Source organism: Suncus etruscus, chromosome 1 (assembly GCF_024139225.1).
Source record: "Suncus etruscus isolate mSunEtr1 chromosome 1, mSunEtr1.pri.cur, whole genome shotgun sequence".
Classification (NCBI taxonomy): Eukaryota; Metazoa; Chordata; class Mammalia; order Eulipotyphla; family Soricidae; genus Suncus; species Suncus etruscus.
This window is the reverse complement of record NC_064848.1, coordinates 11535630-11563275: the sequence shown is the minus strand read 5'-3', so window position 1 is coordinate 11563275 and position 27646 is coordinate 11535630. Positions and strand designations below refer to the sequence as shown.

The 27646-nt window shown below is 45.0% G+C and overlaps 1 protein-coding gene across 2 annotated transcripts; it reads left to right on the top strand.

Annotated features, from left to right (window-relative positions):
* ADPGK (ADP dependent glucokinase) lies at positions 1-27646 on the top strand. 2 transcript variants are annotated; one of them, XM_049777895.1, is made up of 7 exons: positions 1-275; positions 7658-7883; positions 14510-14572; positions 20525-20645; positions 24938-25134; positions 25634-25732; positions 26969-27646. In XM_049777895.1, the coding sequence occupies exons 1-7, from the start codon at positions 37-39 to the stop codon at positions 27518-27520; spliced, it is 1497 nt and encodes a 498-aa protein (XP_049633852.1). In that variant the 5' UTR covers positions 1-36; the 3' UTR covers positions 27521-27646. The 2 variants fall into 2 exon arrangements, with proteins under 2 accessions (XP_049633852.1, XP_049633851.1); XM_049777894.1 differs by having other exon boundaries at positions 26966-27646.

The window sequence follows — 27646 nt, the reverse complement described above, 5'->3', positions numbered from 1 at the left end:
CGAGCGGGCAGGCGGGTCCGCGCGCCCGAGTCCCCGATGGCGCTGTGGCGCGGCTCGGCTTTCGCGGGCTTCCTGGCGCTGGCCTTGGGCTGCGTGTTCCTGCTGGAGCCGCAGCTGCCCGGCTCGGCGCTGCGCTCGCTGTGGGGCTCGCTGCAGCTGCTGCCGGCGCCCGCCCCGCCGGGACCCGGCTCCCCGTCCCCGGAGAGCCGCCTGGCCGCCGCCTGGGACGCGCTCATTGTGCGGCCGGCCCGGCGCTGGCGCCGCGTGGCCGTGGGGTGAGTCGGGGTCCCGCCTGCCTCTGCGGATGGGGTGCCGCGGGTCCCCGGGCAGCCCGGACGCCGGGCACCAAGCTCCTCCGCTCCAGGGGTGCAATTCTGCGATGCTTTGCTTCTGCACTCCGAGGGGAAGTGCCTGCCAGGCTGGTGTCCCCCTCTGGGCTCGGCCCCGGTGCCTGCCTGCCTTCCTTCCTTGCGCCTCCATCGATCTCTCTCTTCGCCAGCACCTCGCTTGCAGCTCAGCCCTCCACCCACCCACCCACCTTTCTGCAGGCGGTCACGGCCCCTGATGCCCAGGTGCAGGGCAGGCAGGACGGTGCAGGCATCTGGGCTGGTCTTGTATGGCGTCGCATCTTCCTTCTCCTTTAGTGTCAGGGCTCTGTGGGACCTGTTGATTTCAGATCGGTTGGCTTTTTTATGTGTGTGTATATATATATATATATAATTTATTATTATTATTGGTCAGCATTTAGTTCTGCAGCCTTCTCCGCATTAAACGACGCCTCCTTTTTAAAGGCTTTTCTTCCCCCCCCCCCACCACCACCCCGACACAGTGACAGTGCATTTGAAAGAGAGAGAGAGAGAGCTAGTTCTTGACTCACTCTGAGTATCTTGCCATCACCCCCCCAGAGGCACCATCGGAAGTGCCACTTCTTCAAGTCCCTGTGTTATGGCAGATAGATAGATAGAGAGAGAGAGAGAGAGAGAGAGAGAGAGAGAGAGAGAGAGAGAGAGAGAGAGAGAGAGAGAGAGAGAGAGGAGAGTGAGTTCTTGACCCACACTCTGGGTATCTTGCCATCACCCCTTAGAGGCACCATAGGAAGTGCCATTTCTTCAAGTCCCTATGTTCTGACCAAGAGATAGAGAGCTCTTGACTCACTCTGGGTATCTTGCCATCACCCCTGAGAGGCACCATAGTAAGTGCCATTTAAGTCCTTATGACAGAGAGAGAGAGAGCATGAGAGAGCCCAAGCTAGCTCTTGACTCACTCTGGGTATCTTTTTTTTTTTTTTTTTTATTAATTATTTTTTTTATTATTTTAATTATGACAACAAAGATGCAAAGAAAGAGGACAGGGTAAAGTTACAGTGGAAGCCCAATCACTCTGGGTATCTTGTCATCACCCCCCAGAGGCACCATAGTAAAGTACCATTTCTTCAAGTCCCTATGTTATGATGAAGGTAGATCAAGTTAAGTCACCTGAAGAGAAAAATAAATCATCCATTTAGCGTATTATCTTCTTCAAAGAGTACTCAAACGGTAGTGTAGTGTATTTTCGGGCCGGAGAGATAGCACAGCGGTGTTTGCTTTGCTAGCAGTCGACCCAGGACCTAAGGTGGTTGGTTCAAATCCCAGTGTCCCATATGGTCCCCCGTGCCTGCCAGGAGCTATTTCTTTTTTTTTTTTTCATTGTAAGAATTTATTCAAGAGACAAAATTGATTAACATATTGAGAATATAGTAACATAACATAACATATAATTAATATAATACATGTAAGTCAAAGAACATTTCTAAATAAAGCACAATTTTTTTATCATAATGACTTACATATCTTTCACAGTAGTATTTTAGGTACATATTAACATTGAATCAGGGGAATATCCATCACCCCCAGTGTTGTCCTCCCTTCATCCCTGTTCCCAAGCATATATCCCTTTCTCCCCAGAATGCTAGTTTAACTAAAAGCATATATGTTAACACTAATGTAAACCCTTTTTTTTTTTTTGCAGTTCCAGATATTTTTACTAGTGGTTTCTTTTTTTTTTTTTTTTTTTTTTTTTTGGTTTTTGGGCCACACCTGGTGACGCTCAGGGGTTACTCCTGGCTATGCGCTCAGAAGTCACTCCTGGCTTGGGGGATCATATGGGATGCCGAGGGATCCAACCGCGGTCCGTCCTAGGCTAGTGCAGGCAAGACAGGCACCTTACCTCTAGCGCCACCGCCCGGCCCCATAGTGGTTTCTTAAAGGTTTAGACAGAGTCAAAGGAGCACTGTATAAATAATGTTAGAGTGGCAATTATCGTTTGCATGGGCCCACCAAAGTATGGGGGTCATGGAAAGGAAAAACTTTCGGCCTAAGTACAAGGAGACCTTACCCCTGAGCCAGGAGCTATTTCTGAGCAAACCGCTGTGCTATCTGACCCCTGTTTTTGTTTTGGGGCCACACCTGGAAGTGCTCAGGGGTTACTCCTGCCTTGCACTCGGAAATTACTCTGACAAGTTCAGGAGATCACATGGGATGCCGAAAATCAAATCCCAGGTTGGCTTTGTGCAAAAGCAAACGTCCTACCCGCTGTTCTACCACTCCGGCCCCATAACTTACAGTTTTTATCTGATGTGTATCTCCTTAGAGCAGGGCACACCTGACAATACTCAGGGATCACTCCTGGTAGGCTCTGGGGTTCACATAGGATGCCAGAGACTCGAACCTGGGTTGTATGTTTGCAAAACAAATGCCCGGCCCACTGTATTATCACTTTTTTTTTTTCATCTTTTCTTTCTGGTTTCTATTTTGTTTTTGTGTTTGATCCCCTAGAAGTATTAGAGGCTGCTCCCATCGTGTTCGTAGGTCACTCGTAGAGGTGCTGGGGTGGAAGGACCATATGGTGCTGGAGATATTGCCTGGGACTCCTGCCTGTAGAACCTAGGAACTGTATCCTAGTACATTGAGCCATCTCCTCAATTCTTTCTAGTGTTGGCCCTTTTCAGGAGGGAAGGATAGTACAGCTTGTAGGTCATTGCCCTTGCACACAGCCCACCCTTTTTGGAGTCCCACCACCATATGGTATCTTGAGCACCACTGGGTGTTGCTCAAACCTCTTATCCTCCTGCAGTCACTCAGATAGGTTCTAAGGACACAGCTGGGTAAATTTGTTGGAAACATATTCTTTATTTTACTCAGTTTGGGTTTCTATGATAGAATACTGTAGTCTGAGTGATTTAAACAACGGAATGACTTTTCTCCCAGTCCCAGAGACTGGTTGCTCAATACCAAGATGCTGGCAGGGCAGGTTTCTAGTGAATCTTCCAGATTACAGCCTTCCCTCCCCGTCTCTTCCTTTTGTAAGGATGTTCAGCCCTGTAGATCACCTTGATCAGCACCACTCCCTATAGTGGTCCCTGTTTCCAAACAGTCACATTTGGCGTTGGCACTTTGGACATGAATTTGGGAGGGGCACAGTGTTGTTTGTGACATTTTATGAAAAGTGCTTTGTGGAAGTACTGGTTAAAAATAAAACACCAGGGTTATCTTGTGACCCAAAGAAGATTGCTAATGATCTCAAGTGGAGATTTTGAGGGGAAAAAGGTTCATCTGAGAAAGCAATGTTGTATTTTTTTTTCTTTTGTGGGGGGGGTTGCACACCAGGTGGCAGCACTCAGAAATCGCTCCTGGCAGGCTCAGGGGACTATACGGGATGCCTGGGATCAAACCCGGGTCTATCCCAGGTCATCTGCCTTGTGCAAGGCAAGCCTCTACCACTGTGCTATCTATCACTCTGGCCCAATGTTCTATTTACTATTGCTATGTGTAAGCAATTTAGTAGTGTGAAATAATAATCATTTTAATGTGATTCTCGGGTTCAAATTGACTCAGTTAGGAATTTCTCACAATTTCAGTGAAGTGGTAGTTGGGGCTGGAGACCTCTTAAAGGTTGATGGTCTTTTCTGCAACAACCTCAGATAACTAGGTTGCTCACCACAGGATATCTAAATTAAATCAGTAATGTTATAGAATCAAGAGGAGAGGACAAACTTTAATGCCTTGTAAGTATTGGGGGCAAAGGAGAGCACAGTGAGGTGAAATGCATGCCTTGCATGCATGAAGCTGAGAGTTCACTTCCTAGCACTGCCACGTCTGCAGCACTGGGCCCAAGCACTAAACCACAAGGCTGAGTATCCCTAGGAGTGATCTGCAGACTTGTTTAAAAAAGATAAAAAGTTGGTTGAAGCATTTTGTTGTCTACTAATTTGGAACACGATCTCTGATTGCAGGGAGGTTGCAACTTATCTATGTTAACATGGGAGAATGTTAACCTCTCACCAAGGCTGAGAGGATGGAATTGGAATGAGTATATGGGTTATTTAGAAAAAGCAAGTTGGCTAGTTGACCCTGTGTTTAGGTCACAAATCTTATGATGGAGAGATGTCAAGAGATGATGCTGAGAAGGGCCTTTTATGTCAGAGGAGGTAATGGGGAAGTTTATAGGCAGCTGTGGGGAGATAGATTGGGTAGGGGTGATTGTTTTACATGTATAGTACCCCAAGTTCAATTCCCAGTACCATGTGGCTGCTAAATACCACCAGGTATGGCTCTGGGCCAGAGCAGCACTACATCGCCAGGCTTTTAACTTCTGGCTCAGTTGACTAAATGACCCAGGATTTGCCCCTGAGTCCCCTTGTACATTTGGGAGCTTAATGCAAAAGGATAGGAGTACAAAGAATGGAGTTTGAAAAAAAAAATGGAGTTTGAGCAGTTGTTTTAGCCCCCTAAACTGCTTCATGTCATTTTTTTGGCGAGTCACAACCTGTGGTGTTCAGGTGTTCAGGGCTCTGCACACAGAAATTACTTTTTGTCAGGCTCAAGGAACCATCTAGATGCCAGGGATCGAAACCAAGTTGGCTTCATGCACGGCAAACACTACCTGCTGTGCTATCTCTGTGGCCCTACTTCACATCACTTTTGTGGTAACAGGCATCCATCTATTTGGGACACTTACAGACGAGTGTGCAAAGAAGAGATGAGAGAAGACACAGTACTCATACTAGAATCTCTATGATGCGGTGGGACTTGGACTTCCCTGGAGAATACTCATTCGGAACATAAAGTGACTCAAGGAAGAAAGTCTTGGCCTATGTGATAGTATTGTGGTAGGGCACTTGCCTTGCATGGGATCTGTTCAGCTTTGATCCCTGACGTCCTATATAGTCCTCTGAGCCTACCAGGAATAAGCCCTGAGCACTGTTGGGTATGGTACAAAGACAAAAAGGAAGAAAGTCTTGACATTAGTTAAATGGTCAGTGTTGGGCCTGGCTCAAGGGAGTAAAGATCCAGAACCACATTGCTATTAGCACTAAAGAAGTGAGATTTGATAAGTTGGAGGTGGGAGAGAGAGCAAAGAGGGCCAATACAAACATGACAGGGTTTTTGTTGTGGGTGTGTGCTGCCCACACCCACAAGCAGTGATACTCAGGGCTATTCCCAACTTTATTCTAGGGACCATGTTGTGCTGGGGAATAAACCTGGGCCTCCTACTTGCAAAGCATATACTCTGTGCCATTTTCCTGCCAGAAATTGCCAGAAATTGACAGGTGTTTAGTACTGGGCATGTTACAGTAATCTAATGTAGATAATGTCATTCAGTTTTACAGATAAGTAAACTTAACTTGAAACATTGATTTGTCCAAGATCACACACCTCTCACTTGCAGGAGATGCAGATTAAATCTATCCTTGTTCATACCACATTGTTGTCATTAGGAGAAACTGGAAATGGACCTAGTTTGCTTCGAAAGAGAACCCATTTGATAGCAGAAGAGGGGAGATAAACATTCTTGTGGGATTTCAAATACTGCTAAACAGAAGTTAGTGGAGATTCTCAGAATGATTTGGTCTACTTTTCTTTTAAATGATTGCTCAGCTTTCATCTACCATTCCCCGAAATCTTTATTTTTGAAGTGAACAAAGTAACTCCCAGTTACACCCAAGACTACTGCTGCCCACCTCGTTGATTCAGTACCACCACCTCCAATCCTCCACTGGGGAGGTTCTTCCACTTTGGGAAAACACTGGGCTGAAGTTTAGGAATGTACTATGTGGAGCAGGGTTGCAAGCTTAGGAGATGTCAGAGAAGAAATGGAGCGGGGAAGGGAACTGGCATGAGTGGAAATTTTGGGAGATACCAGCATTTCAGGAACTTGGAGAAAGGAGCCAGAGAAATAAAGGAAAAGGAGGAGTTTCAAGAAGATGAATGAACAACCCACTAGATCTTTATTTGTTGTTTTTGTTTTGGGGCTGCACCTGACGGCATTCAGGAGTCACTCCTGGATTTGCACTTAGAAATTACTCCTGACAGGCCCCAGGGACCCTATAGGATGCTGGGAATCAAACCCAGGTCGCCAAATGAAAGGCAAACGCTGTACTAGCTGTGCTATCATCCTGGCCCTAAAGTAATTTTTTGTTTTGTTTTTGGGCCACATCTAATGACGCTCAGGGATTACTCTGGGCTATGCGCTCAGAAATCGCTCCTGGCTTGGGGGACCATTTGGAACAAGATGCCAGGGATCGAACGGACTTCGGTCCTGGGTCAACCACGTGCAAGGGCTATGGCTCCTGGCAGGCACGGGGGACCATATGAGATTTCAGGATTTGAACCACCGTTGGTCAATCCCCAGCATCCCATATGGTCCCCCAAGCCTGCTAGGAGCAATTTCTGAGCACAGAGCCAGGAGTGACCCCTGTGCACCACCAGGTATGGCACTGGAAACCAAAAAGAAAAAGAAACCACCCACCTGTTCTTTAGACCTGCTGTTTGGGCAGGCTTACCCTCTAGGTTCAGAACTAAGTGAATTGACCCTGAAGCCCAGCTTTGTTTCTTGCTGGGCACAATATCTGTTCTGTTGGGAGCTGCCATGTGGCCAGCTGGGCCACCTTAGCAGTGAGAGTCCCTGACAGGCCGAGGTAGTAAAGGTTGACCTGTGGAAAGGCGAGCAGAAAGGCCTCATTTGTCACCCTTATCACGTGTCCCTTCTCTTTGAAGAGCTCACATTTAGCCAAGAGACACTGTCAGGCCGAACTTCTTCATGCACATATGGGAGAGGCCTCTGCCAGACCCTCATGGAAGTATTTTCTTAACTTCCTAGGGCTAACCCCCTGGGTCCTTACCGGGACAGCAGCAGTGGACAAGCAGAGGTCATCAGAGAGTAGAAGTGGATTCACCACCATCTATTACAAGACCTTTATCAAAACATCTGTTTAGTCAATTCAACTTTATGTGTTAAATGTTTACATGAATAGATGTAACTGGGTTTCAGAAATTAAAGGGGCATGGGTCCAGACAGCATGCTGCATTTCCTTGGAAGTGGTGTATTTATATTATTAAGATAGTACTGTTCTGAAATGTTTGACTCTTTGTAACTCATGTAAACATTCGCCAAACTGTTGAACGGAGTCCCATGTTGCTATTTCAAGAACTTACTATATCTGTATAAGATCATCTCTTGTTAAGTGCTATTGCTTACTGATTGAGGTCTTGGATATATCCTTCATCGGTTTTTCTGCTTGAAGAAAGTTCTCAGGAACTCTTCCCTTACGTAACATGAGAAGTAGCTGCCCAGGTCTTTTTGCCACTTACCCTCACCCTTTCTCCCTTCCTCTCTCTAGGGTCAATGCCTGTGTGGATGTAGTGCTCTCCGGGGTGAAGCTCTTGCAGGCTCTGGGCCTGAGTCCTGGAAAAGGGAAAGATCATACTGTCCTGCATTCACTTACCCATCTAGAGGAAGCCTTCCTTAACTTCATGGGGAAGGGAGCAGCTGCAGAGCGTTTCTTCAGTGACAAGGAGGTCTTCCACAACATTGCCCAGGCAGCATCTGACTTCCCTGGAGCCCAGGTCTGTTGGTATTTCTCTAGTGATTGAAGATGGGTTGGGAAAGGTCATACTCATTTTTTAGGTTTTGGGTGCACATCCAGCTGTGCTTAGAGTTTATTCCTGGCTCTGTGCTCAGGAGTCACTCCAGGCATTGCTACTTGAGAGATTGTATGGGTTGGCAGCGATTGAAACACAGTTGGCCATCAGCAAGGCATGTGCTTACCTGCTCCTACTATCATTCTGACCCTGGGTCACTTTATGTGGTTCCGAGAAGCAACCTAACAAGTTTTCCCTCAAATTTTCAAGTTGACCCATGAAAGAGATTGTTGGGACTCTAATAGTCCACTGTTTTACCTTTATATAAGCCTATGTCTGACCTACAGTTTATTCTGCTGCTTCAGTTTAGTGACTAAATTTTGGTTCTGGTTTATCCATTAGCTCTCTCTCCATTTCATTCAAGTATATATTGATGAGACAAATAAGGAAAGATGATGTATTCCTAACCATTTGGTCAATGCTGTGGTTGTTAATTTGCATTACATTACTATAACTGAGTCCTTTGAGCAGGAGGGTGAGGCTAAAACCAAAGCTGTTTCTGGCCCTCTCCTGGGCCCATACCTTTGCTCTGCTTGCTCTCCAGATATCTTGGTGTCATCACTGTTGACAGTTTGAACTAAATACATCTCTGTTGGGAAAGCCCAATCTTGCACATTGAAAGATGTTTTAGCAAATCTCTGGTTTATATAAGCCAGAGGAGAATTGCACTTTGCCTCTCCTCCCTACCCAGCTTTACCAACCAAGCAAGATCAGTGTTTCTATATGGACATTCCTCAAAAAGCTAGAAGTTGGGCCCGGAGAGATAGCACAGCGGTGTTTGCCTTGCAAGCAGCCGATCCAGGACCAAAGGTGGTTGGTTCGAATCCCGGTGTCCCATATGGTTCCCCATGCCTGCCAGGAGCTATTTCTGAGCAGACAGCCAGGATTAACCCCTGAGCACCTCCGGGTGTGGCCTAAAAACCAAAAAAAAAAAAAAAAACCTAGAAGTTGAGCTTCTATATGACCCAACAATACCACTCCTAGAGAGATACATCAGGAACACAAAAGCATAATACAAAAAATGCCCTCTGCACTCCTATGCTCCTTGCAGCACTATTTACAATGCCAGAATCTGGAAACAACCAACAACAGACGAGTGGCTAAAGACACTGTGGTACACAATGAAATACTATGCAGTCTTTAGGAGAAATGAAATCATGCAATTTGCTTGTACATGGAGGGACATGGAGATTATTATGCTACATGAAATGAGTCAGAGGAAGAGGAATAGACATAGAATAATCTCACTCATTTGTGGGATATAAGAAAAACGAGATAGTGTAGTAATAATACCCAGAGACAGTAGAGACAAAGGTCAAGAGATCCAGCCCAGGGTAGAATGCTCGCCACAAAGAGCAGTGAGTGTAACTAGAGTGAAGAAGGGTCTACTAGGACAATGAGAGATAGGACTTGATCACTCTGGACAAGAAATCTGCACTGAAAATGGAGAAACTAAGAGCAGGGTACCACAGCATGGACAATAGTGCAAACCGGTGTCAGAAAGCGGGGAAGAAGGAAGCAATTTGCCTTCCCAGAGCAAGTCAGGGGTAGGGGGATAGGGGTGGGAGGAAAGTACGAGACATCAGGGATGATGATGAGAAGGGTACAGTGGTGAAGGATGGAGTACATTGTATGACTTAAACCCAACAATGAACTTTTTTTTGGTTTTTGGTTTTTGGGTCACACCCGGCATCGCTCAGGGGTTACTCCTGGCTCTATGCTCAGAAATTGCTCCTGGCAGGCTCGGGGGACCATATGGGATGCCAGGATTCGAACCACCGTCCTTCTGCATGCAAGGCAAATGCCTTACTTTCATGCTATATTTCCGGCCCCAATGAACAAATTTCTAACCACAGTGCTTAAATAAAGCAATTAAAATTAAAAAATAAATAAAGCATTGTTCTAGGTTGAGAAGAGATACAAAGTCAGCCCTGGTTAAGGACCACTAGTATGGGCTTGATGCTTCTCGGACCTGGGCACACATTGGAATCACTTGGAGAGGTTATTGAAACAGATCCCTGGGCCCTATCCCAGAGTTCCTGCTTCTATTGCTATGGAACTGGACCTTTATGCCAAATTTCCTGCCTGTATTGATGTTGGTCAAAGGATCTTGTTTTGAGAACCAGAGATCTGCAGGGCAGAGTGTCAGGAGGAGAGAAGCTGAAGGTTCCCAGGCCTGCCTTGGTCACAAACTCACATCTCGACTCTGCATAGGACAGTGAGATTCACTAGGAATAGCATGGGGCTCTGAGCGCTGCTGCTTCATGAGTCTTTGGACCTTACAGCTCTTGTTCATTGAAGCATCTCTTCTACTTCCCTCCCCCCAGCGCCATTCTTAACTAAGGCCTTTTGGTTATTTCCCTCAGTTTAGGTGTGGTTTCACTAGGGAACCTCTTAATGACATTTTAATGGGTACCTTTCACAGGCCACTCTTTATGACCAATTTTATTTTACTATTAAGATTTTAAAGGTTGATTTTCCCCCCCTTTGAAGCTACCTGTTTGAATATTAGAATAGTGATCATAGAACTTTACCAGCTGAATTTCCAAAGGAGGCAGCAAGTTAAAATTTCAGGTGCCGGTACCAGAGCAATAACAGTGGTAGGGCATTTGCCTTGCACACGGCTGACCAGGACAGACCTGTGTTTGATCCCCAGCATCCTATATGGTCCCCTGAGCCAGGAGCAATTTCTGAGCACATAGCCAGGAGTAACCCCTGAGTGTCAACAAATGTGGCCCCCCCCAAAAAAAACCTAAATAAATAAATAACAAAATATATTTTCAGATGCCATTATTTAGCCAAGCCCAGTAGTGAGGTAGTGTGATCCCTTGTGAGATCTCAGACTTCTTACTTATATAAAGATGAGTTTGTTGCTTAAATATCTTATGATCATGGTATTTAAACCACATATATGAGTCTGTTTCTTTTGCCTTGAAATCTTTCCCCATTTCTGTATTGTTCAGATCTGGCTCTGTGCTCAGGAATCATACTGGCGGGATTTGGGAGCCATATGTGGTGCTTGGGGATCAAATTGGGTCAGCTACATGTAAGACAGACACCTTAAACCCTTTAATATCGCTCTCTTTTTTTTTTTTTTTTTTTTTTTTTTTTTTGGTTTTTGGGTTACACCCGACAGCACTCAGGCAGTGCTCAGGGGTTACTCCTGGCTCCATGCTCAGAAATCACTCCTGGCAGGCTCAAGGGACCATATGGGATGCCAGGATTTGAACCACTGTCCTTCTGCATGGAAGGCAAACGCCTTACCTCCATGCTATCTCTCCAGCCCCAACCCCTTTAATATCTCATTGCCCTAAGTTTTTCCTTTTTTTCCTTTTCTTTCTATTTTTTGGCCACACCCAGCTGTGCTCAGGAGTTACTCCAGACTCCGCTCAGAAATTGCTCCTGGCTGCTTGGATGACCATATGGAGTGCTGGGAATTGAACCCAGGTCCATCCCAGATAGGCCACATGCAAAGCAACACCCTACTGCTGTACTATTGTGCTTGCTCGCCATTGCCCTAAGTTACTTCTATATGTTAAAAAATCAGACTTATTTAAGTCTGTGCCTTCTTAATTTTAAGCCTTTTACTTGATTTGATGCCTTTTCAAACTCTTAAACTGTTAAGTAGCAGTTTATAACTCTGTGTGGTGGTGTTTAAACTATGTAAAGCCCAGTTGATAGAATCCTTTTTTTTTTTTTTTTTCAGGCCACACCCGTTTGATGCTCAGGGGTTACTCCTGGCTAAGCGCTCAAAAATTGTCCCTGGCTTGGGGGGGGACCATATGGGACGCCGGGGGATCGAACCGCTGTCGCGATCTTTCCTTGGCTAGTGCTTGCAAGACAGGCACCTTACCTCTAGTGCCACCTCGCCAGCCCCTTGATAGAATTCTTAATGGTTTTTTCCAAGTTTTTTTGGTACATTTTTTTAGATATTAATAAAATTAATGGAGCTGGAGCAATGACGCAGCATTTGCCTTGCACACAGTTGACCCAGGATGGACTGCGCTTTGATCCCCTGGCATCCCATATGGTCCCCAAGCCAGGAACAATTTCTGAGCTCATAGCCAGGAGTACGTCACAGGGTGGGGTTCAAAAATCCAAAAAAATTTTTTTAAATAAATAAAATTAAGACTGACATTTGTGGGGCCGGGCGGTGGCGCTAGAGGTAAGGTGCCTGCCTTACCTGTGCTAGCCTTGGACGGACCGCGGTTCGATCCCCCGGCATCCCATATGGTCCCCCAAGCCAGGAGCGACTTCTGAGCACATAGCCAGGAATAACCCCTGAGCGTCACCAGGTGTGGCCCAAAAACCAAAAAAAAAAAAAAAAAAAAAAAAAAAGACTGACATTTGTAACATTTTGGGGGTAGAGGGGGAACCTGGTGATGCTCAGGATTTACTCCTGTCTCTACACTCAGGAATTACTCCTGGTGGTGCTTGAGGGACCATATATGATGCCATGTTTGCTGGGTCAGCCACCAGTAAGGCAAGTACTCTATCTGCTGTACAATGGCTCTGGCAAGACTAACATATTAAGAGACAAAATTCCAGCCTAATGCAGGACATTTTCATTTATCTGTAGAAAGCTGTTATTATTAACACTGGAAGCCAGGGATTGGTCAATGCAAGACAGAAATGATGAAAAGTATTTTGAATTAAATTTTTTAGTCTAAAAGAAAAAAAAATTTTTAGTCTGTGCTTCTGGGTAAGGCTGAGCAGTTCAAAGTCAAAATGGTAGCTTTCATGTAAGCAAGACTGTTGATTGGACTTCTCAACATTCAAATAAAACACCACCTCTATCTGCCTGTCAGATTTCCAGAGCACGCAAATCCATCCTTATGGATACCTTTCATGGTGTCTGCACTCCAGTGCCACATCTGACTAGCTGAGGCCCTGTTTCACTAGGAGAAAGCGTCATCCTCTCTTAAGGCCTATTATTACCTTTAGAATTTACTCCCAGGAAGCTACTGTATTTCCTCTGTTCCTTTCCAAAACTGTCACGACCAACATTATGGTTCACTTACTGTAATTCGACAGTCCTAGCCTTGAAAGGGGGCTTGTTAGGAGCTCAGATGATAATAGCTCAAGTAGACAGGGGCCTTTTTAGAGTTGTGTTTAGAGTATAGAGTTACCAGGGAGCCTGTCATCCTGTCTGGATGGGAGTCAGTGGAGGAGGTTGCTAGGAGGCCTTACAGAAGAAATGACTCTGCAACCACCTATTGAGATGTGCTCAGGGATTTGCCGAAGTCCAAGGGGGCAAAAAGTTCTGTTCCAAACATGGGAAGAGCGAGGGCCTAGAGACATAGCAGAAGGCTGACAGGGAGAGCACCAGGCCTGTTGCAGAAGAGAAGGCCAGGGAACAGGGTTGGAAGAAAAGACTAGGGCAATAAAGGCCTGTTTACCTCATTAAAAATACGTCTTTTCTGGAAAAGAATAATCATCTGTGTGCCCTCATTTTAGAAGGGATCCTTCAGGGGGATAATAACCCACCCACTCTTCATATTTCCTTTGTTCCATCAAGTTTCCTGAAAACACATGGCCAAAATGAAACAACCAGATGCATGATGCAGCTGGCACTGGTTTTGATCTAGGGTCAGATTTGATCTATGGATCAGGCAATGGTACCACTCATTGTGTACCTCATGATTTGCCTATTTTTCCTTTTTTTCCCCCCCTTTTTTGATTTTTGGGTTACACCCAGTGGTGCACAGGGGTTACTCCTGGCTCACTCAGAAATCACTCCTGGCAGACTCGGGGAACCATATGCCATATGGGATGCCAGGGATAGAACCCAGGTCTGTCCCTGGATTAGCCACGTGTAAGGCAAACACTCTACCACTGTGCTATCACTCTGGCCCATGTTTGATTTTATTTATTTATTTATTTTTTGGTTTTTTGGGCCACACCCGTTTGATGCTCAGGGGTTACTCCTGGCTAAGCGCTCAGAAATTGCCCCTGGCTTGGGGGGACCATATGGGATGCCGGGGGATCGAACCGCAGTCCTTCCTTGGCTAGCGCTTGCAAGGTTAACACCTTACCTCTAGTGCCACCTCTCCGGCCCCCATGTTTGATTTTCTTAACCTTACCAGTTATTGCCATTAATCTCTGGGTTAATGTTTCATTCACTTCACTTCTGTGTTACAAACTCACATTTCTTTTTTTAAAAAACGGACTATAGGGGCCAGAGTGATAAGCTTGCCTCTTAATGAAGCTAACCTGGGTTTGACCATCCCAAGCTCTATCAAAAGTAAGCCCTGAGCACCACCAAGTTTGGTCCCCAAAATGGGGGGTGGACTATTAAATAATTTAGTTAAGTTTAAATGCTGTCTGAAGCAGGAGTACAAGTGGGTAGAGCACTTACTTCTCGCATGCATGCCCAACCCAGATTCTATCCCTGGCACTACATATGGTCCCCTGAACCCTGCCAGGAATAAACCCTGAGCAGCCATGTGTGACCCCTCCAAAAAAATAAACGATTCATAAAATAAAAACTTTATTAAATTTGGGTAATACAGTTGTGCTAAAATACTCTCTAATCTTAAACTATCTTACAGCACTACGTAGGAGGGAATGCAGCTTTAATTGGACAGAAATTTGCAGCCAACTCAGATTTAAAGGTAAGCCTTGTCCCAGATTAGAACTAGTGTTACAATCATTTTAGGAGCAAAAATAAATATCTCATTCCTTGATTAAATGTCTGGAGTGCCGGACCCTGGGCTTCTTGTTAAGAGGCAAAGAAATATTAATGCTGTCCTGACATTACTTACATCTGCCTGACATTATATTTATTTAGTGCTTTACATAGTTTTCTTCATCTGTGCAACTACCACAGGCTGGTTGATGAAAGATTACTATGCTGTTGTGCTATTATTTGTCTTTGCATCTGAGACTTGAACCACTGAAAGGTCCACACTAATAAGAAATGGAACCTTTAAAAAAATGGATCTGTTCTAACCTAGGACCGTGAGGTCTGTGTTTGAAGCCAAGGATGTGATTCAGCAGTAGAGCGCCTGCCTTCTTTCTAGTTGGTCCTTGCTATTGTAACATACAAAGTTTTCAAATGCTTTATTGTGTAACTTATTGCACATGAGTATGGAAATCCATGCCTGAGACTGGAGCTTATAGTGATGAGAAAAGCATGGACTAGAATTGGCTGTATTGGTGAATCAGGATCTAGAGTGATGAAAATTGGCGAAGGCCAGTAAGGGCCAGGGAAATAGCAGGAGCACATGTTTTGCATGTACAAGGTTTCAAAGTCCCTTATACTCCCAGACCTCCTTTATAGATCCTCAACACTACTGGATCCAAGTACTGAACTGCCTGACTCAGCTAGCCAAATACAACCAGAAGTGGTTCCAGCCTCCTGGAATAATTGCTATGCACCCCTACCTCCCAATGTAGACTACTAAATGGGGGCCAATAGAGACTTCTTAGTCTTAAATCATTTTGGTTTAATTCTAGAATTTCTATGTTTGGGGGCCAGAGCAATAGTACCTGAGCATAGTTGAATATGGGCCCCCAAAATATAAACCAAAACAAAAAAGTTCTTTGTTCAAAATAACATGAGTGACTGGAGCAATAGAACAGATCAGTAGGATGCTTGCCTTGCACACAGCTTATATGGGTTTGATCTCAAGCACCCCATATGATCCTCTGAGCCCTGGCAGGAGTGACCCCTGAGTGCAGAGTCAGGAGTTAGCCCTGAGCATAACCAGGTGTGGGTCAAACACAAAAACAGAATAACTTGAGCAAGAAATTTCTTTTGCTGTGAATGAAATAGGTTTGAACAGGAAATCACAAGGAGGTTAATACTGCTGTAAAAATGACTGTGCCCTGAATTAGAGCAACCAGATGAAGAGAAACATTTGAAATGGAATCATACGATGTTAGACTGTATAATATAGAACTCAAAGATTTAGGAGAGATGGTTCTAGAGTAAATTTGAAAAGTGCACAAAGCTGTGGCTTCTAAATAATCCTCTATTCTAGGAGATCAACCACAGAGAGAAATACATTTCAGGATTGTATATTCTGAAGCTCCAGGATAGCCCATGGCATATTCAGATATGTGGGGTGAGATTCATATGGAGATACTAACCAAGAATGAATGTTCTTAAATGTGGAAAGTGGGCAATACACACACACACATTTGCCTTGCACTCGGCCGACACACACACACACACACACACACACACACACACACATTTACCAGTCCAAGTGGGCAATACACACACACACACATACACACACATTTGCCTTGCACCCAGCCAACACACACACATACACACAACACACACACACACACACACACACACACACGTTTACCAGTCCAACCTTAGGACAGCAGGTAGGGTATTTTCCTTGCACCCAGCTGACCTGGGGCCAACCCCATTTTAATTCCTGGCACCCCATCTGCCTCCCCGAGCCTGCCAGGAGCAATTTCTGAGCATAGAGCCAGGAGTAAAACCCTGAGTGCCACTGCTGGATGTGTGCCTCCCTCCCTCCAATAAAAACTGGCTTATTCATGCTAAAAACTAGTTCTGGACATGGAAAGCATCCTGCAATCTTGTAGACAACATTGACCTCCCCTGACATCAGCATGTGTTCTTGAACTCCTTGTAATTGGAAAACATTCTAGTAAAGCATGCTTGACCTTTGTAAGGAATTGAGAAAGAAAAACAGATAATGTGTTAATCAGTTCTTGACATCTGTCTGAGAAATTAGACCTTATCATCTGATTGTAGTTGAGAAAGAGATCCAGAGAGGTTAAGTAAAGTGCCTACAGTATCAACCAGTGAGTGATAGGGCTGGGATGCCTATGTCCAGCTCTTCATCACCCTGGATTGCTCTTAGTGAAGTACTTCCTCATAGAGTAGACTGCTGAGAACTGCCTGAGATTAAGAACTAGGTATTTTTAGGCCAGGGATTAACTCAGATGACAAGAGCATGGGCCTTGAATTTTGAGGCCGTGGGTTCAGTCCCAAGCACAAGATACTTCACTACCAGCTCCTCCCTTGCTGGTCCTGGCACTGCCCCTGTACTAACACCAGGTGTTGCCCTGCCTCCTCCCTAGCATCATGCTAATTGTGAGCCCCTACAACAATAATATAGGTTTTATAAAAAAAGAACTGGGGGGTATGATAGAGAGAGGTTTGAGATGCAGGGTGGCTGAAGAGAAGCTGCTTAAAAGGTTAGCCTAGGTGGCTAGGGTGTATTAATAATAAAGCTTCATGTCTCCTGAAAAATAAAAAGAAAGGGGGCCGGGTGGTGGCGCTAGAGGTAAGGTGCCTGCCTTGCCTGCGCTAGCCTTGGATGGACTGCGGTTCGATCCCCCGGTGTCCCATATGGTCCCCCAAGCCAGGAGCGAATTCTGAGCGCATAGCCAGGAGTAACCCCTGAGCATCACCAGGTGTGGCCCAAAAACCAAAAAATAAAAAATAAAATAAAAAGAAAGAAAGAAAGAACTATGTATTTTCAAAGGTAATCATAATAACAACTAACATTTTCCTATGCCAGTATGTCAGACATTATTTTAAGGGTCTCACATATTAGTTTATTTAATTTTTATAATGTACTGTAAGAGAATTTTCCCATCCTGTAGACAGAAAAAATAAGGCATAGAGTGGTTAAAACTTCCCAAGGTCCTGGGATTTGAACCCAAGTAGCCTGGTTCTACAGTTCATATGCTTTAGTGGGGCACACTCGGGGTTGGAGGGTGTTTCCAGGGAAGATACCTAGCAATACTTGAGATAAAGAAAATTATTTCAGGGGCTAGAGAGATAGCACAGCAGTAGGGCGTTTTCCTTGCATGCAGCCAATCCAGGACAGACAGTGGTTCAAATCCCGGCATCCCATATGGTCCCTTGCCTTGCATGCAGCTGACCTGGGGTTGATTTTGGTTAGAAACCTGGCATATGGTCCCCCATATGTTTATATTGTTATATGCTTATATATTGTTATATATGATTATGTTATATATATTGTTTACATATATTGTTATATATTTATATCTGGAATTATTTTCCTTCTGCCTAAAGAAAATTCTTTTACATTCTTGCATGCGGGTCTGCTGCTGCTGATTCTTTCAAATTTTATATACTCCTTTTTTCTTTAAAATAATCTCCTAAAGCATTTGTAGGACTTCCTTCATGAATTTTAGTTTCTTAGGAATCACTGTTCTTCTTGCCTAGTGTCCAAATAACTTGAAAAAGTTTCATTTTTTTCCATTTTCTTGTTGTTTTGTTCCGTTTTGTTTTGTTTGGGGGCCACACCCAGAAGCTCTCAGAATTTACTCCTGGCTCTGTGCTCAGAAATCACTCCTGTCTCGGGGACCATATGGGATGCCAGGAATCTAAACCCAGTCCACTCTGGGTTGGCCGCATGCAAGGCAACACCCTACTGCTGTGTTATCTCTCCAGCTCTGTTATTGTTTTTGAAACAGAAGGATAAATCTGGCCCTGGTTATCTCATTTTGAAAACTGAAGTTTCAGCCAAGAATTAAAAACAGAATTAAGTGCTAGAAGTAAGGTTTTTCAGAACTAGCAAATAATGGACATGTGTCAAAGGAAGAAAAGATGCAGGGCGAGAGAAGTAAATTCTCACCTTACAAGCTGAGATTTCTCAGTTTGTGACATGAAAGTTCTTCTGTCCAAACAAGCAGTTAATGAGTAAGCCTCCATGTCTTTTGAAGATTTCAGGTGACGCTTATTAAATGTTGAATGCTACTGATCTTCCCTGGGAACTGACTTTCCCATCCCTGTACACACCCATGTTGTTTGGTCATTTGAGTCTCTTAGCCTGGACATGAGTGGGGCCCAGAGCTAGTATGACCTTTTGGAACCAAGAAATGACAGAAAGTGTTTTCAAGAAAAAAATAGCCACAGAGAAGCCTAGGCTTGAGCTCAAGAGAAGAATTTTTGAAAAGTTACAGAGCACATTTCCTGCACACTTTCTAAACTCCTTACTTCTGATGTTTGGAACATGAACCTGAGTCCCACAGGTTAGGTCCTCTGGTTGCTGAGCATATTGTCAGCATGAAACTCTAGCCTTTCCATATTAAATACTTTGTTGACAGGTTTTTTTTTCCAACCTGTGCACATAGATTTTGACTTTAAAAATAAATGCCATGCCTAGGAGGAAAAAAAGAAGTATGCCTACTAGGAAAATTTTGGTGTTTTGTTTTTGGGTGACACCCAGTAGTGTTCAGGGGTTATCCCTGGCTCTGCACTTAAGATTTATTCCTGGCAATGCTCAAGGGACCATATGGGATGCCAGGGATCTAATATGTTCAAAGCAAACATCCTGCCTGGTGTTCTATTGCTTCAGTCTGAGAAATACTTTTTTTTTAACTTGCTTAATTCTTTAGAACTTCTCTTTATTGCAAGAAGTTCTGTCTTCACTTACAAATTGCTTTCTTGAAGGAGTAAGAAAAATAATCTTGATAAAAAATCATTTGGTATAGCAGTTCTGAGGCTCTCTTCTACAATAAAATTTTTTTATTCTTTTTTTTTTTTTCTTCCTTTGGTAACTTGGAGGTGATGGCATCCCATACTATTTACTTACATTGAGGGTGAGAAAAGAAAAGGCAGGTTATGGTGTCTGTTCCCTAAGAGTAATATGGGTAGTTTCAAGTTCAGAAATGTTATCTCCCACAATACTAGAGACTGGACACTCTATGATTGGGGTTCCCACTAGGTTCTTCTTGGGAAAGGGTACTCTGATTGGCTTGCAGGTGGTGTTTTGTTTTGTTGTGTCTTTCTGTTCTTTTTTTTTGGGGGGGGGGCTTTGTTTTTGGAGTTTGGGTGTTTTTAAGCCTCAACTGACAGTGCTTAGTGCTTACGTCTGGCTCTGCACTCAAGGGTCACTCTAGGTAGTGCTAGAAGAACCCTATGGTGTTCTGGGGATTAAACCCAGGTTGGCTTCCTCATGTAAGGCTCTACTTGCTGTACTAGCTCTCTGGCCTCTCCTGTTATTATAAAGCCACTGATCCTGTTGGATTAGGATCCTATCCATGTGACCTCACATGATCTTCTTTCCCAGAGGCCCTGATTCAATATCTACCACTACAGACTTGCTCTTCAAGCCTTTGTGCTCCCTTAAACATTGCTTGCTTGTCTCTGTTTCTTTGTTTGCTTTTTTCCACTCTGGAGAAATCTCTATTTCCTCTTGAGCACACACTTCTTAAATAAGTTTCATTAAAAAAAAAAAAAAAAAAAAAAAAAAAAAAACACCTACTTCACTTAAAAAAAAGGAAGAAGAAAAAGAAGAAACCAATACGTTGGCAATTAAGTTTCAGCATGCAAGTTGGGGGGGGGGGGGGTGTTAAGCATCCAGATCCAACAGGACTTTGTATTGGTCCTTGTGTGACATGTGTGACTTGGTCTTTAGTCAGCCCCTCCTATCTGAGTACCTTGTGGCCATACTCACCAGTGGCTTCACCTGGGTAATGAGCTGACAGAATTAGATGCTTTGTCGTGTAGACCTTGCTTGGCTGCAGGTCTTGTTAGACATCAAAGAGGTCTCATGGGAAGGGACAGGCCTCCTGATGCACTTTATATTTCTTGTCTCCAGGTTCTTCTTTGTGGTCCAGTTGGTCCAAAGCTGCATGAGCTTCTTGATGACAATGTGTTTGTTCCTCCAGAGTCACTGCAGGAAATGGATGAGTTCCACCTCATTTTAGAGTATCAGGCAGGTAAGAAATGGATGAGGTAGTAGTATCCAAATGGTTTGGAACTCTGTTGTTTGGGTGGGTGTCTGTATTCTCATCATGCCAAAGATTCCTGCACCCCTTGGTTCCACTGAGCTATGGTTTTGGTCATTATCTCCATGGAGAATGACAGTATCAGAGCATTACAGTGAATTCTAAGGTCTGCAGATAGAAAGGCTCTGAACACAGGCAAGATCAGACTGTAGGAGAGTGATCAAACATTGTAAATCACAAGAGTGCATTAAGCACACACATTTATATAAAGTTTCCCATTGTGAAGCTATAAGATCAGGTAACATCTGCTCAGCTCTACTGAGTTCTTCCCTAGGCCTTTCTGTCAACACATCCAAGCTACTTAGGATTGATTCCAGTTCTTGGGCAAGCTCCCTTTAAAGCATTTTATTTCCCCTCAAGTATAGAAATGTTTCTTCTTTGGTAGCAAATACTCCCCACTAGACAATGTCTAATATTTATAAAACTAAACTACCCTCCTTAGGCACCCCACTCCATCCCCAGAGAAGCTTTTAGACATCACGAGACTAGTGATCGAATGTCAGATTGAACCTGAAATAACCTGAATGTTAACTTTCTGTTTATTTGCTATTGTATCTTTCCTTTGCTCTGAATTCAGACTGTTGGTTTTCTGATTTCAGCGCATTATTATTTCAAGTTAAAGGCTCAAGTACCTAAACAGACATAATTAGTACCTTCGAGCAGTACTTAATATGCTTCAGTAGCTGCTTTCATGTTAGGGCATTTGGAGAAACTCAATCCCTAGAGTAATTAACTTTAAGCTAAGAAATACAGTGCTCTCTCCAAGTAACAAAAAATGAATTGTTTGCTTATTCTTGGGATTTGGGTGTTTCTTGGCAGAGTGATACTGGGGATAAAACATATATTAGGATGTACTTTACCATTGTGCCATATCCCTGGCTCTTTTGGGCTTCTTACGTAAGACTTAGAAGTCAGGAATTGGGATGTCTGAGAACTGGATAGGATGTTGAACTTGGCATTTCACATGAATACTCAAGTTTTGAGTTAACATTTTCACAAATGGAAAATCAGTGATGCTCACTTGAAGATGGTGGTAGAACTAAAAAGGGCCCTGTGTGCTTTAAGAGCCTAGCTGGGAGACAAGAGTGGGATTCAGGTATACAGGGCCTGGGAGAGCTGAAAGGCAGATCTGTGAGCTGCTGGATTATGGGCATTTGCTTCAGGGGTGGAACTTTCTAGCTCTTGGTTTTGTTTTTCCTCCGTGATTCACTGAAAAACTAATTTCTTCGGTCAGACTTTCCTGTTAAATCAAACAACTGTGCCTTGTGCAGAGTTGAGAATAGCAAAGTGTATCTTGAAAAGGGGCTCTATTTGTCCTGATTATTGTAAGCTCTGCACCTCAGTTTTCCTTTTCAGCTTCTCATCAGCCCCTGGAGAAGACCCAGTAGGTGGTGACACAGCCCTTTGGATCATCTCATTTTTATTTCATTTTAGCACCGTGATTTACCAAGTTGTTCATTGTAGTTGTTTCAGGCATTAAATGTTCAAACACCAATCCTACCACCAGTGTGACTTCCCTTCTCTAGTGTCCCCTATCCCCCACCTATCAGTACCGCCTGCCTCCATGCAACCACAAACAATGTTACTTCACATTGTTTGTTACTATACAAAGGCAAATGGAATAATCAAAACTTAGATCAAAAAGGCTCCATTTGGGGCTGGAGAGATAGCACAGCGGTAGGGCGCTTGCCTAGCAAGCTGCCGACCCAGGACAAACGGTGGTTTGAATCCCGGCATCTCATACGGTCCCCTGAGCCTGCCAAGAGCAATTTCTGAGTGTAGAGCCAGGAGTAAGCCCTGAGCGCTACTGGGTGTATTCCCAAAAAAACCAAAACACACAAACAGAAAAACAAAAAGGGTTCATTTGAAATGATTGCTCTATCTCTCCATGGTGTTACTAAAGTCAGTGTTTCTAAAGATTTACTGGGTTGTTGTTGGTGCTAACTAAGCATTCTTTGTTACTGTTTAGGCTCATTGAGGTTGGTAGATTACTATGTAACTTTCTCACCAGATTTCCTGTGATCGTCTGCCAGCTCTCTTGACAGATGTCAGTCCTATCCCTGTCCTTTGTCTGATGCATAAATCCCCAGACGGACTGTGCCATCCTTGCTGGTTCTTCCTGGTACCTTGTTTGCAGGTACCAGGAAGTCACCATATCTGTTCTGCTAAGTTTTAGGCAGAATGGCACGGTTTCACATTCAGAGAAGGAATCATTTGCAGAAGTAAATTCAAACCTTGGAAGAAAGGAGCACTAGCTGACATTACATACTCCTCCTGTCTATGTTTTGTTATTTTGCTTCTCCAGCTGCTTCTTCAACCCTGTGTCCTTAGAAAAAGCCTCTGTTACTTTCTCCTCGTGGAGGAACATTGGCCTTGCATGTGGGTAGGTTTGATAAGCAGTGCTGTTCGGCATCAACCTACAGTCAGGCACAGCTCTTGCCCGTGGAGAAGCTCAGTCCCATGTGTGTCCCCTTTTCCTCTTAAGAGTTGGAGAAATGGAGCCAAACAGGTAGCACAGTGGTGGGACGTTTGCCTTGCACACAGAAGGACGGTGGTTTGAATCCCGATATCCCATGTGGTCCCCTGAGCCTGCTGGGGGTGATTTCTGAGGTAGAGCCAGGAGTAGCCCCTGAGCACTGCTGGGGGTGACCCAAAAACCAAAATAATAATAATAATAATAATAATAATAATAATAATAATAATAATAATAAAGGGGTTGGAGAAATGGGGGCCGGAGCAATAGTACAGCGGTAAGGCATTTATTTGCCTTGCATGCGGCCAACACAGGAGAGACCCTGGTTCAAATCCCACCATCCTGTATGGTCCCCCAAACCTGCCAGGAACGACTTCTGAGCACAGAACCAGGAGTGACCCCAAAACAAAAACGCACAAACAAACAAATAAGCAAATATTGGAGAATTGTTGAATTTGGAGTTCACAGCCATATTTCTTGTCATCGTGAGCACTTAAGATATTGTTCGGGCCTGGAGAGATAGCACAGCGGTGTTTGCCTTGCAAGCAGCCGATCCAGGACCTAAGGTGGTTGGTTCGAATCCTGGTGTCCCATATGGTCCCCCGTGCCTGCCAGGAGCTATTTCTGAGCAGACAGCCAGGAGTAGCCCCTGAGCACCGCCGGCTGTGGCCCAAAAAAAAAAAAAAAAAAAGATATTAGTCCTATTCTTTTTGCTTGTCTTTTGCTGATTTCTTTTTGTGTTGAGGTGCCAGGTGCAGTGTGAGGGTGTGGAGAGATGGGGCACTACCCTCCACTTGTAGGTGTCCGCAGAGGATGGGCTAATAAATGAACTGCTGTGAAATTCCAGGCGAGTCCAGTTGCTGGGAAAGCCAGGAAGTAACCGAATCTGCTTGGGTCAAAGTGGGGTGGACTGGCACCCCCGGAGAGGCTGCCCTAGTCTGGCGGAGCAGGTTTTCACAGATGACACCCAGGTGGGATGCTCAGCTTGGTGAACCACTGGGTAGTACTGTGAGTGGGTGGGGTACTGCATTGCGCAAAACTGACTCAAGTTTGATCCCCACTACTACACAGAGTCCCCCAAGACCCACCAGGAATGATCCTTGAGTACAGAACCAGGAGTAAGCCTTGTGCATTAAAAGTTGTGGCACACACACACACACAAAAGGAAAAGAATAACCATATGACCCAGCAGTAACACTTCTTGGTATCAAAAGAGACTGAAATACTATACATACCCCTGCAATGCTGCACTTGGTACAGATGCTCTTAGATCAAGTGTCCAAAAACAAATAGGTGGTGGAGGTGTGGTGCGCTTTGTGCTTTGACACACATACATCCACTTTCTTGCAGAGCACTTTGGGCCCTACTGCAGAGATGTGGCTGGAAGAGTAGCATGTTTTGTGTACGGGGCTTGCTTGAGGCCTCTCTGCTGCCTGGTACCAGCCTCATGCCTATGTCCTCACTTGGAAAGGCAAGGAAGGCCAGGATTTGTGAGCCTGGAGCAGTAGGGCTTCCTGGGTTTCTAAAGTAAGCCATTACATTCCCTGCCCAAGCATGAAATCCCCCTAGAGGTCTGTTTCCAGGAAGGAGGTTTAAGTGGGACTGGTTTTTATTACTGCCCACCATCCTCATTCTCCTGGGGCAGCTGTGACTTAAAGGTGCAACAATGATGTCCCTGTGAGCCCAGCCCCAGCTAGGAGACTTAAAGCCTTTCCCTTTTTCTTCCTGTGTGTTGTCTGGGCTTTTTTAGGGGAGGAGTGGGGCCAGTTAAAGGCTCCCCATGCCAACAGATTCATCTTCTCCCACGACCTCTCCAACGGGGCCATGAATATGCTGGAGGTGTTTGTGTCCAGCCTGGAGGAGTTCCGGCCAGACCTGGTGGTCCTCTCTGGATTGCACATGATGGAAGGACAAAGCAAGGAGTTCCAGAAGAAGAGACTCCTGCAGGTAACGACACTTAATGACACTATCACCGCATTGCTCAGCCATCTTTCTCCCCCAATTTCTTCCCCGATGAGGCACTCCCAGTATTCTCTGGGGCCTGGGAACTGTTTGAATAGAACAATCAGAATATGTTCTAAGTATCTGCATTCTGTGTTAAATTGATGCTGCAGATTGTTGTATCTAGTTTTTTGTGTCTTTAGTAAGATCTCAGATCTCACATCTGTGGCATTGTGGCCATGGCAGTCTCATCCCTGAAGCCAACAGTGGGGGTGTCTTGTGTGAAGTGGGCAGCTGCACACGGAGCAGCTCTTCATGTTCTTCTGGTCTCTCTGGAGAGCTTGGGGGCCCCTGGGTAAACTAGTCCTTGTCCATGAGTCCGTGGTGGCCCTCAGAGGGTAACAGTCTTGAGACACAGAGAAGCAGTAGCAGGGGCTCGGGCCTCTCAGGACAGTATCCTTCTTCCTGTGTTGTGTGTCATGGAAGTGTGTTCTGATCTCTACAGGTTGTTGCCTCCATTTCTGACATCCCCACTGGTATTCCGATTCATTTAGAGCTGGCAAGCATGACCAATCGGGAACTCATGAACAGCATTGTGCACCAGGTAATTGCTCCAGCAGCATGAAGCCCACTTGCATTTACTCAGACTTTGTTGAGAGCAGAACAGCTCTTTTTCTCTCAATCTCATCCATCGAGAGTAGACTTGGGGCTAGACTGGAAAAAGCTCTCCTGCTAGTCAGAGATAGCACAGTGGAAGCCACAAGAAGTACAGCAGGGAAGACTCTTGCCTTTCACAAGGCTAACTCCATAGATCTCTGCCACTCATAGAGTGTCTCGTCTCTTGAACCCTCGACCCCTCAGGGAGTGACCCCTAAATACAGAGCCAGAAATCAGCCCTGAGCACCATAAGGTATGGTCCTCTCCATAAATGGATTAAAGATTGATCCAGTGACTCCTTTTCCACATGGGGTTTCTCAGGGCAGTCCTAACTCACACCTCCCTGAGCCTGGCTTGAACATGAAACTGGTCTTGCTATTTGGTGCTGTGTGCTTGGAACCATTGGCATCCTGACTGTGTTGCCAGAGTTTTCTCCACTAGGGGGTCCCACCAGTGATTCTCAGCTTTCCAAGTTGGCAGCTCAATGCAAAGGCCCAAGTATATAATGTTGCTCCTGCCCTGTGCTATTAAGGATACCTAAGCCATCCTGGCATTGCTAGGGGATTATATGCTGTCAGGAACCAAACCAAGGCAAGGTTGGTGTTAAGCAAGTGTCCTAATCGCTGTCCTGTGTCGTGACCCCAGGTCTTGTCCTGTTTACTGCTGCTGGCAGCCAAAATGAGAGCCCTGTCCTTTCACATAAGAGATATGTGTGTGCAAAGGGAAAGTGAGATCCCAGGGAAATAAACCACCTAAATACACCTTCCCCCTTCATCTTAAAATGGCATAAAACAGGCTTTGTTGTAACTTCAAATTTATCCAGTGTTATTGTAAGGGACCAGAGAGATAGTATAGATGGTAGGGTACTTGCCTTGCATGTGGCCAAACCATGTTCAGTACCCAACTTCCCAAAGAGTTCCCCATGCACCACCAGAATAATTTTTGAGTCCAGAGCCTAGAGTAATTCCTAAGTACCACTGTAAACAAAATAACAAGAAGTGTTATTGCAAGTGGGGACAGTTGTAGATGCCATCACCAAGACAGTCGCCTCAAGCCATCACTTCCCCACTAAGACTTCAGGGGTCTGTCTTGTGAAGAAGGAACTCTCCCTCCCCCCTTTTCATTGGCTGAGGCCCAAGGTGTCCCTCAGAAAAAGACCTGTTACTTTGTTTTTTGTTAGCAGGTCTTTCCTGCTGTGACTTCTGTTGGGCTGAATGAGCAAGAGCTGCTGTTCCTCAGCCAGTCAGCATCTGGACCTCACTCTTCTCTCTCTGCCTGGCATGGTCTTCCTGATGTGGGCATGGTCAGTGACATTCTATTTTGGATTCTGAAGGAATATGGCTGGAGTAAGAGCAGAGCCTCGGATCTCACCAGGATTCATTTCCACACACTGGCCTATCACATCCTGGCAACCGTGGATGGGCACTGGGCCAACCAGCGGGCAGCTGTGGCTGCCGGTGCTCGTGTGGCGGGAACACAGGCCTGCGCCACAGAGACCATAGACACCAGCCGAGTGTCTCTGAGGGCGCCCCGTGAGTTCGTGACTTTCCATTCAGAGGCCGGCTCAAAGGTTACCTTCAACCCAAATGAGCCAGTCGTGGAATGGCACAGGGAGGGAATAACCTTCCACTTCACACCAGTGTTGGTGTGTGAAGACCCTGTGCGGACTGTGGGCCTTGGAGATGCCATCTCAGCTGAGGGACTTTTCTATTCCCAAGTTCACCCACACTCCTAGGAAGTTGGTGGTGGGCAGCTTTTCTCAGGAAAGAGAACTGACCGGCTTGGAGTTCCAGGAATGAAGGAATTTGGAATTTAGGATGGAGGGACAGTTTATAGATCTCATTGAAAGATAGCCAAAGAA